Source organism: Arachis stenosperma, chromosome 4, assembly GCF_014773155.1.
Source record: "Arachis stenosperma cultivar V10309 chromosome 4, arast.V10309.gnm1.PFL2, whole genome shotgun sequence".
In the NCBI taxonomy this organism is placed as follows: Eukaryota; Viridiplantae; Streptophyta; class Magnoliopsida; order Fabales; family Fabaceae; genus Arachis; species Arachis stenosperma.
This window is the reverse complement of record NC_080380.1, coordinates 27597652-27609822: the sequence shown is the minus strand read 5'-3', so window position 1 is coordinate 27609822 and position 12171 is coordinate 27597652. Positions and strand designations below refer to the sequence as shown.

Genomic DNA, 12171 nt, shown 5'->3' with positions numbered 1-12171 from the left:
TTATCATGTATTATGTATAAATATATGTGTTATTTAACTTATTTTTAACGTGTATTTTATATTTTGATATGTATTTTATATCGATAACTGATTTGGTGGTTAATTTTTAATGTACATGTATTATAATTGAATATTTTAAATACCATTAAAAATATAAAACAAATAAATATTTAATTTTCAACAATCAAATATAATGATAAGTAATTAATTTTGATTAAAAATTTATCTTTTATTTACTCAAAAATATAACCTCCACTAGAATAATAGGAGAAATGATATATGTAAAGCTATCTAGTAAGAGAAGTTGGCAAATATGAGAGTGAGAAAAAAAATTAAATTTAAGCATGTAACTTTTCATGGCAATGCATAAACGACTAAATTTAAAACAAAATTCACGCATTTTAGACGGTAGTTTATTTATATAAAATTTGTTTAGACTCATTTTTATATATCAATTTCTAGCCCAATTAAAATTATCCTTAGTGTTATACACACGGTGAGTGTAAGAGTAAGTCTTTTTTATTATTTAAATCGTTGAATAATATCTTATACATCATGATTTTTTTGATTAAACTACTATTAAATTGAAATATTTTATCACAATATATATATATATATATATATATATATATAATATGTAAAATTAATAAAATTATTTGATATTATATCATTTTAAAATTTTTAATTTATGTTATGTATATAAAGAATATATAGAAATTAGGTTATACTTTACTCACATATTTATGAACGTTTAAATTGTTGCAATTTAAAGAATTTGATTATCAAGATTATATAATATAATTTAATGATTAAATTATTAATTATATTTGTAATGGATAAAATTATTTCACGGGAAAATCAATGAAACAATGGAATTTTTTCATGAGTACTTGAAGAGCACCTTTTGTTGGTTATCCAAACTGTTGTTGTAGTTTTGGGGAGTAGCTTTTATTTTATTTTATTAACATGACATTGTGTTGACAACAACAACAATTTAATTAGAGTATAAAAAAATATTACTAAAAGATTTTAGCTCTAATAAAAATATCCGTGAAAGATCAAAATAAAATAAAACACTTTTAAAAAAAATAAAAAATAACAAAAATAATAAGAAAATCATTTTCTATGAGAATCAAAAGAATTATATATTTGAAAAAATATATATATTTAATCTAATTTTTTGTGAAATATATATTGATAATTACTTAAAAGATATTCTGCTAAAAATTTGAAGTAAAATTTGACTTTCAGACATTCTTTTTAATTAATTTTCAGCTATTCACAAAAAGAAATTGTAAAACAATTCACTTAACATAAAATATCAAATTAAAAAAAATTATTTATCTAATTATATTTTATAACAAATTATATTAAAATTTGATTTCTAAAATTTTTTTGATAATATTATCTTATATTTGAATAGTTTTATCATATTTTAAAATTTTTAAAAATATTTTTGTCATTTTGATCATCTCTGTGAATATTTTTATCAATATTATATAAATCTTTCAAAAAAAATTTTAGACATAATATTTAATTGCTCTTTGATTCAACGTTAAAAACTTTTTAACAATGATAGATATTTGCAAGAATGACATTACAAAGACTTGGCAATCAATGAATACACTTAAAATATTAAGGCCTTCATTTTCGTATGTCCGTACTCCTTACGGTTTTTTAAGGCAAGATTTCGAAGCAAAAATAGATAAAATCAACCGTAGAAATAAATTCGTATAAAATTAATTTTACGTAAAGTTGATATTTAAAAATTATTAAATAATTTAATATATTTAATTAAATTATTATTTAATAATTTTTAACTATTAATTTTATTAATTATTTTTTATATATAAATCATTTTTACATATGAGTTCATACAAATTTCTTTAACTTAATTTATTTCACGCGTCACTATCTTATTAATTCTTCAATCAACGTGTAAACTACTTTTTCGAAAGAATTTCGTTTCTTTTTTCGAATTTTCTTAGTGTTTTCGAATTACGTTTTCTTTTATCTCTGTGTTTCTCTTTGTTCGTTCCCATGCATTCTCTTTCTTCGTTTTTTTCGATTTCTTTTATTCTCTAGATTTTTAAAATCAAGCTCTAAAATCAGTTTTGAACACTTATCTCGTCGTTGTTAAATATAATGAATGATTTAAGTTCAAATTGTCAATTGAATCAGAACGAAGTGAATTATTATTTTGAATCCAATTAAGTGGCTGAGGTGTAGTTCGATTGTAGTTAATATTTTCGTTAGTAGTTTATGATTTGGTAGTGAATAATGTTGTTTTTGCTTGTGAAAATTGTTGTTCATCGTTGATGGTTTGAATTAAATGTAATGTAGGAATTCAGCATGAAAAAAAATCTTTTTGTATATTTGCAACAAATTTCGATAGATTATTTAAGACATTTATGTGTATTGTTTAAAAATTTTCGTGGATTTGTACTCATAAATTCTACATAATTCAAAACTCTTCTTCTTCCTCTTCCTTCATCTTCTGCTGCTTCTTTTTCTCTTTTTTCATCATTATCACCATTTTCTTCTTGTTTTACTCTCTTAATAAGAATAAAAACAAAAAAATCAAACAAAGAAAAAGAAAAAAACATAATACTGCAAGATTACTTGGAAAAAATGATGAACTTACATTTATTCAACTACAAGCTAAGAAAGAAAGAAATAAGAAAAAAAAAAAGAAAAAACGCAGAATTAAAGGAAACATTTTTGTGTAGTTGCAGCAAATTTCGGTGGATTGTTTAAGACATTATGTGTATTGTTTAAGAATTTTTAGTGGATTTGAACTAATAAATTTTGCATAATTTCAAATTCTTCCTCTTCTTCCTCCTCATCTTCTGTTGTTGCCTGTTCTTCATCTACTTATTTCACTTTTCAAAATTTTTTTTTCGAATTCAGCTTTAAAACTTCCTTCACTCTTCGCAACGATTTTGAGAGATTTTTGAGAGATTTTGCTTGTTGTTTAAATTTTGAGCGTTGCGGTTTCGATTGAGAGAAAAGAACCGTTTGCACTAGTCAAGAGTTAATCGAAGAAACGTGTATTTATACATCATCTAAACTGATAGTTGTTTTTGTTGGATTTAGACCAATTTGTATAAACTTGTTATTTATATGAAAACAACTGTACGTAATGTTTGGACATAATTTAAAATTTTTAGTTTGGATATACAATTAAATATTAAGATGAAAGAAATTAAAAAAAAAAAACAAAATTAATATGTTTATTTTTTTTATTTTTTAAACTATCAAACATATTATGAATCTTTTAAAAAATTTAACAATTTTACAAAATTCTAAACAAATGAATTTAATAAAAAAAATAAATTTGTAAAAGAAAAAGTTATATCCCTTTCTAAAATTTCTTTGTACAAACACACTTGATTTAGTCAACCAACTGGGGGTAGTTTCATCGGAGTTGATACCACTTTAGTTAGGCGGTCAAATCCTGGTCTCTTAATATATTTAAAAAAAAATTACGAATGTAAGAATGTAGTATTTAATTTATTAAACAGGATAATAAAATTTCATATATATATTTACATAATGAATATTTAAGTTTTAATATATGATATTATTAAAATGATTATTATTTTAAGTATTATTTATAAAAAATTTTACCCATTAGAATAAATATATGTGGTCAAGATTTAAATTAATTATATAAAATATAATAAATATATGGTCAAATTAAAATTCATATGAGAAATAGAAGTACTTAATAAAAAGTGTTTAAATAATTAGTTCTCTTTTAAAATAAATAAAATTAAATAAAATAAAAAGCATAAACTTAATTCAGTCAACATCATCACGTGAAGTATTTGACAAGTGCAGAAAATGAAGAGAAAAGTCACACAAAAGACAAATAAACAAAAATTAAAAAGTGCGGTTTCCCCCTGAACATCAAACCTCCAATATGAAGGGACAAACACATTTATTAATGACTAATGTAAACAACAAAAATATTATTATTATTATTATTATTATTATTATTATTATTATTCAAATATAATATTATTATAATTCAAAATGATATATTCTCGGTGTGTTATTAAACCCACAGAGAATATGTCATTCTGAATACGATAATAATTATATTTAAGAAATAATTTTTTTAGGAAAATAGAAAAGATAAGATTTTCCTCCCATGCTAATTAACGAAGGTTCTGCGCGCTCTAAGATTAGTATTTCCTTCTGTTCCTTTCTTCTTCTTCAAGAAGATCCTCCAAAACCTTATTGTCCAAACATTCAAGCTCAATAACTTCCCTACGTTGTTGTGCACTGGAAGAAGAAGAACTTGATCCAATGGAAGTAGAAGTAGAAGAATAATAAGAAGAAGAAGAAGAAGCTATAAATGGGAGATGAGAATGATATTCATCCGGAAAATTAAGGATGGCAAGGCCACCTCTCAAAGCAATGGCGGCTCGATCATAAGCTCTGGCGGCTTCCTCAGCCGTGTCGAATGTCCCAAGCCACATCCTTCCGGTAGGCTTCGATGGATCCCTTATCTCGGCTCCATACTTCCCCCACGGCCTCTTCCTCACGCCGCGGTACTTCGTTTCTTCGCCGCCGCCGGAATCTTTCTCTGGCCTATCCGCATCCGCCATGTAGCTACTCTTACAACTAACTAATTTTAATAAAAGAGAAAAACTTTTGTGCTCCAATTTGGTAGGATCAAATGTTTATTGGATTTTAATAATAAATGTGAATCTGTATATATAGGTAGTGATGGCTTATGTATATATATATATATGAGAAAACTATTATTGCGTCACGTTTTTTGATGCAAGTGTTGCCATCATCAGAATAGAAAGATGACTATTGACTATATTCTTACAAGGTTTTTCACTTTTTTGGCGAGAGAGTGTATAAATTCGATTCTTCGACAAGGGTACATAATAAGGCCAATAGGATTATTAATATTTGGAATTAACTGGAACAAAAATATGTGGGACAGGCAAATATATACAGATTTCCGTTACTTTAATTTTGATGTTCATTACACGTAGTTGGTAGGTAGCATTGATTGGCATGAATTTTCTGGATAATAATTTTCACATACTCTCTCATCCAGGATCCAGCAAATTTAATCTATATTTCAAGAATTTAATTATTTGTAAAATTTGAACCTAAGACAATTTAATTGTAGGGGTGTCAAACCGAGCTATCTGTTCTCGCCACTACGCCTGGGCCAGTCCGCCAAATTCAAACGGACTTAAACGGTTAAACCTCTAAACAAAATCTTAAATTTTTAAATCAGAATTTTAAACAAATTTTTAAATTAATAACTGTTAATACAAAATTTCGACTTCTTATAAAATTTGGCTACCATAGAATTGGGTGTCGATAGACTCATATGAATTGAGTCGAAAAGAATCTAGTTTAAAATCGGTTGATCATACGCAGTGAGTATTCGACCATAAAAAAATAGAATGTGGAGTATGAGATAAATTGAGTAAGAAGAATCTAGGTTAAAATTTTATAATTACACGTGGTTTAATTTGTAGGTCTTGGAGATTAAAATAAATGCAAGGAGATAGGGTATTTTTTATAGAGAACAAAATCTTTCACAGTTAAAGCAAAGTCGTTGGTTGTGAAAATCAGAGAAAAAGGAGAAAGCTAAATCGTGGAAAGAGATAACATTCTCCAAATTTATTCTTGTGGTTTATAAATAGGTGAAGTTAGAAGAAATCATATACTTTAGTATGAAAACTTCACCATCACACAAAACTCTACAAAAATCCAAATCACACTAACGCTAAGGAAAATAATGGAATGCAAGTACATCTGAGTGTCTGGAATCTACTTTTTTATTTATTTCATTTGTTTCTTTTCTTTTGTTTCCTTTATTCTTTTTTTTTTCTGTTAATTTATTTTATCTTCATTTTCTTTGAGTATTTCTTTTCCTTTCTTTAAGTATTTTGTTTTCTTTTAATTATGAATTTACTTTCTTAGTTATTTAAATTTTTTATTTATTTTATATATTTTTATTGTAAATCTTTTACATTATTTATCACAGTTTAATATCATTGACCATTTTATACCCTTTTTGACACAAATACCAAGAAATTTACGAGTTAAGCCTATTCTTTTTTTAGAGGAGTCGTATTTGCTCTCTGAATTGAGATCTTGATACAAGCTTAATTCGACATCCTATCAAAATTATCAAAATCAAGTGAAATAGCAACAAATAGATAAATCTCAATGAAATCCTAAATTCTTAAATCAATAACAATCAATTAGGGCAAAGGACTAGGAGACGTTGTTGGAAGAAAAGGAATCCGTCGTTGCTGGAGATGCCACCGTTGTTGGAAAGTAATAGACGACAAACTTAAGGTTGAGAGAAGATAGAGGTACAAGAGACATGGATGTTGTAAAATCCTAAATTTTTGAAAATTAAATAATAAATTATTTATAATTTATTATATTTATTTAGAATTATATTTTAGAGATTTATATTAAATTGCGGATTTTCTTATTTATAATTTAAAGTTTTGGTAATTGAAAATAATAGTATTTTTATTTATAATTATTATTGGATTAAAATTCGTTTTCAATTACTACATTACCTCTATTTTTATTAGAAATTACAAAATCATCGTTATACCTTCCAAAAACTCTAACCCTAAAACCTAATACCTTTAACATCACCAGCTGCCACCCCTTCTTTTTGCACACACCCACACACGCAGAAGAGAAGGAGGGAGGAGCTTGCTACCTCGCTACCGACGTCGTGTCTTGTCACCGTTGTCACTATTGAACTGCCGAACTGAGCTGAGGAAGAGAGATACCGAAACTGGGTTGACGGTGAAGGAGAGAATGATGTACGCGAAGGAGAGGAGGCGCCGCTGTTGCTGCCTCACCGTCACCGTCAACGTCGCCAGAAGGAAAAGACATGCAAGGGAGGAAGGTCGAGAGAAAGAGAGAGCGCATCGTCGAGCAAGATGCATGAGGAGAGAAAGAGTCGCGGAGGGGGATGGAGCTCGTCGCTGCCATGCTTCCATCGCTGCCGATTCGTCACTGCTGTTGCTGGTTTGTCGTCGCCGAAAAAAGGGAAGAGCAAGCGAGAGTGACACCGGAGAAGGGAAGAACAGAGCGGGGAAGGAGAAGAAGGGGTTTCCACCATCGTTGGAGCTCGTCATCGAACTGCAGGGACCTCACTGCCGTACCTCTGCCCACCAAAATCATTGCTTGAGCCGCTGCTGTTCGGTTTAGTCGTTTCTCCTTAGTTACAGTAAGCGCTTTCGTTCCGAAACCCTTGAAAATTAGTTTTTGTTATATGTTGCTAAGATTTTGCGGCGTTATTACCATATAGTTGAGTTTCGGTTCTTGCATGTGCGATTAAAGTTGTTACGATTGCTGTGAAAGTGGAGTGGAGTTGAGGTTACAGCTGTCGCTATTACGAGCTGGGAGAAAGAGGATTTTGATGTGTTTTATAGCTTTCGAGTTTCAACTACTCAAGATAGGAACTTTTTTTTAAACTCATTTTACTTTCAAAAATTGTTATAAACTAATATCGGTGCGAAAATATATCTTTGTATTTTTGTGAGTCTTATGAATTGAACTGAACTATTATGGATAGATGTAAAAATTTAGCTGATTGATTTATTGATTGATTGAGAAGGCTGATTATTCTAATTTGATGATTTAGTAATAATCTGATGATTTAGTTTGTTGAGTTGGTTGTTGTTGAACCGGTTGCATGATAATAATGTGTTAGTTCTGGAACTGAAATATGGTGAGTAATTGATGAATTGAGTTGGGTTTATGCTTGGTTTGGAATTATTATGATAATGGTTGGATTGTGGCTATTTTCTAATATTTAACACTGAGTGCTAGCTGTAAATTTTGGTTATATTGATAGCATTACTTTGGTTACTTAATTAAATGAATTGAGAACCGTGTTATTTTGATCGTTGTTTAGAAAAGGGTCGGTGATTTGTTGTGGTTGATGGAACCTTTGATGGATAGTAAAGTCCGAATTTTAAGAGATGAGCTACTGAAATTTTCATAAAAATTAAATATTTTATTTGGAATGTTATTTAAAAAATTTGGATTGAAGAATTATTTTATTTGAATTTGATTTGGCGCAATGGAATATTTTAAACTTAGAAATGAAATTAAAATCGATTTTAGGAACTTGTTTTAAATAAAATGTGATTTTTATGGTTATGTTAAGTTGAGATTTTTAAGAATTATGGGAATACTTTAAAGTTGAACATCAGAACAAAGTTGATTAAAATCGAGAGTGATTTAAGAATTATGCTTTTGGAGTATTTCAAATGAAATTGAAGAAATAAATTATTGAAATTAATTTGAGACTTCTGATTTGGTGAAAATGACTAAATGAGTTTTATAAAAGAAAGATGGATTTAACATTCTAAAAAAATTTGATATTTGAAACATCTGAGTAGGAAGCAAGGGTTGTGGCTTCGTTCTACTTGCTCCGGGTTAAGATTTTAAAGGATTGTGGATTCTGATTATGATTGGAAACATCAATGAAATTTGATTTGTGTTTGAACAAGGACGGTAGTTGTATTCCTCTTGCGTGTTGTGAATGTGGCACTGCTTTCAGGGAAAGGTGGTAGGACACTAATCTCACAGAACATTGCCCCCTGAGAATACTTCTAGGAGAAGGTGGTAGGGCACTCTCTCACAAAATTGTTTCTCTTTGAAATGTGTTTGTAGTGCGGATGTGGAGAAGGTGGTAGGACACTTTTTCTCAGAATATTTCTTCCATGTCTCTCTCTGGTTTTAGGTGGTAAGACACTATCTTATAGAATTTTACGGTATCTAAGAGAAGGTGGTAAGGCACCCTTCCACATAACATTTCTCCCTGATTATACCTCAAGGAGAAAGGTAATAAGACACTCTCTCACAAAATTATTCTTCTTGGGGATATGCAACAGAGAGACTGATCCGAGAATTGCCGATCAGATTTATGTCGGATTTGGCAGAATAATCGACACATGAGCTTACTACCTGTAAGACAGATATGCATCTATGTGACATTATTTGAGTATAAATATTGTACTTGATTTATCTATGTAAATATTTTTGTTTAGCTGCTAATTGAATATATGTGTAAAAAATTAGAAAATTGATAAAAAAAATTTAAAAAAATACATTGATAATATATATTATTTATTAGGTACTTATTTAAACTGACATTAAAACATAAATATACTAGATGTATACAGGGACGTACATAAGGGGGGCGAGTGGCGGCCTCGGTCTCCCAACTTTTTTTTTAATAGTAATAAGTTATTATGTATAATTTAATTTTTTAAAAAAAATATTTAGTATTTAGTCTAGTATAAATAAAAGTCTAGTTTAATTTAAATATTAATAATTTTTAATATTTAAAAAGTAAGTAACAATATTAAAGAAATCTGAAAAAGATATTATTACTAATATTTTTTAATTAAATAAAAATTTTTAAATCTCATAAAGTGAATTCTTTTTCTTTTTGTGGCCGTCTTTTTTTATTCATTTAATATTAATTCTCTCAATTTCAACTGCTACAATTAAGAGATCTTTTTTAACTATGAATATTGTGAAAAATAACTTAGAAACAAAATAAAAGATAAATTTCTTGCTAATTATCTTTCAATTATATTGAAAAGAAAATGACTAAAAAATTTGACACAAATTCTATTATTGGTGAATTTTATGATACGAAGAATCGACCACTCCATTAGTAAAAAATATACACATATTTTTTTATTTTAAAATATATTTTCTATCGGTATATTTTTGTAATATATTTTATATTATATTATTTTTTTATATAATTTTTAATATTATATATATTATTGCCCCCATAATATCATTTCTGGATCCGTCTCTGGATGTATATTAAAATTAATTCTTAACAAAAATACACATTGAAATAAAAAATAAATTAAACTAACACGTGTTTGTACATAAATATATGCATATGATATTTTTTATAAAAAAATATTTCAAAAACTTTTGCAAACATATATTTTACTAATTTTAGAAATATTCATGTCAAAAAAAAGAAAAAAAAAAAGAAATATATGGTTAAAATAAGCAATGTGAAACGTCATATATGACACAAGCTAAGCCAGTTTAGTCACTTTCTCTTGATTAGCGTTTTGAACTTGAAGACTTCTTTCAGAGCTCTCTTTTCATTCTTTTTTTTTTCTTCGATAGACGATAGGTACATCCGGGCTGAAGATAACTTCACGCGCTTATTGGTGGTTATTAATATTAAAATTATTAAATAATTAATTAATTAGTTAATATCTCGAAGTCTGAAAACCACATCCAAATTAGTGTTATCTTTTTTTTGTTTTTTTAAAGGAGGCGCCCGCGGGGGGGGGGGGGGGGGGGGGGGTTAATAATTTTTATTTCTTGGAATTGAATGGTGGACTTTATTTTGTGTTCCTTATTTAGTCAAAGAATGCATGCATGAACAACTATACGGCCTTTCAATTTCATATCTTACTGTGTGTATTATTTCACTCCAAGAGAGGGTGCATGGTGGGGTTAATGACATTATAATTTCAAACAATGCATGAACTGTCTTTAATTAGTGATGTGGTTGGGTGATTAATATATATTATAATTATTATTAAATGACTCATTGAATGAGTTCCTAGGTTCATTTTGGTATTAACATACCTTAATCTTTTTTATTTGAAATCATGATAAGTAAAATTATCCAAAATGGAGACTCCAACATCTCAAACTTTGATCAGAGGGGTTAGCACTCTTCTAGTACATTCCCATGGTAATTTACTATGGGTTCAAGAAGCATAAATTAAAATGAAAATTTTATAGAGAAAAATTTGGTATAAGTTAGGATAGGAGATAGCAAGAAGTTAAATAAAAAAATCTGATGATAAAAGGGTAGTGAAAGTGGAGAAAAAATTTAAAAAAGAAAGGAAACAAAATTAAGGGTAGAAAAAGAGGAGGATTTACAAAAAAATAGGGAGCGGACACACACCTATTAAGAAGGAAAATATAAAAAAAACAAGAAAAAAGTATCAAATAAAGAAGAAGTAAAGCATACAATATTAGAGAGAAGGAAAAGAATGATCCTAAAACAAGTGATGATAGTTAGTAATATAGATGATTCGGAAAAAGAAGAAGAAGAAAAAGCAAAAAGAATCTAAAAATTGGACTCTCAATTAGGTTTATAATGTAGTGATGAAAAAAGCTGTTATTACTACATTTTAGACATTTAGTAATATTTATTTCTTAACATTTGTTAAAATATTAGTAATTATCTTAAAATTAAATTTTAGGTAACATTTAAACTCAAATGTTAGTAAATACGTCTAATTTTTTAAAAAACTTCAAAAAAATGTTACATATTTTCAATTAGTTAACCACGCGTGTTCTCACCCTCACTTTTACTGTCAGTGTTCTAAAACGGTGAAACCACCTCTCTGTTCTCCTCAATTTCTTGACCACTCTCTTCAATTTGTCGCTCCCCTCATTGATCTTAAGGTTCGCAAATGGAAACCACAATCGTGTGTTCTGCACTGAATTCACCTTTTAATCCTCTTCAATCTCTTGCTCCTCCTTTTCAATCTCTCCTTTACCACTATCATCGAAGCCGCCATCGCCGCCATCGTCACCGTGAAGGTGAGATCTCTGCTCTAGGATTTGAATTTAAAACTCTCAAGATACGTAGAACTTAATCTATTGTTTTATGTTTGTTTCTTGTGTCTAAAGTTAATCTCATTGAATTAAATCTATGTTTTCTGAAAATGGTTTTTTGTTAATCTCACGCTTCACTACTCATTTCAATCATTTTAAAAATGGAAAGGTTGATTTAATAGGTTTACAAGTCTTTTATGTTTGTTCTCTTATTTGATTTTACAGTAAGCTTTTCATCAATATCATACATAAAGTTTTTTGTTGTAGATCGAAAAAAAACTTTAATTACAAAAGTAACTTTTCTTATCCTTCACTGAATTTGTTTTCTTATTTGGCTTCTCAATTATAAATAAAAATTATATTTAATGAATTTTCATTGTTTTGCGAATGAATGCATATGTTATATTTGACGAAAAATTCAAATTTTTTAAGGATTACTTTTTTTACAAAAGTTATTTGTGCTTTTGAAAGTACATTTAAATTTTTGATGAAATGCTTCAAAAAAATTTTATGTTACTATATATCTTA

At 28.0% G+C, this 12171-nt stretch overlaps 1 protein-coding gene across 1 annotated transcript; it reads right to left on the bottom strand.

The window, feature by feature from the left end:
* Positions 1–3877: 3877 nt before the first annotated feature.
* Positions 3878–4713, bottom strand: LOC130976619 (ethylene-responsive transcription factor ERF098-like). The gene has a single exon (XM_057901529.1). It carries the CDS (start codon positions 4614–4616, stop codon positions 4191–4193), a length of 426 nt encoding a protein of 141 aa, XP_057757512.1. The 5' UTR covers positions 4617–4713; the 3' UTR covers positions 3878–4190.
* Positions 4714–12171: the final 7458 nt, after the last annotated feature.

What these genes read in the sequence shown, in the direction of transcription:
- LOC130976619 (XM_057901529.1), bottom strand. Translation starts at nt 4,616, where the DNA reads ATGGCGGATGCGGATAGGCCAGAGAAAGATTCCGGCGGCGGCGAAGAA.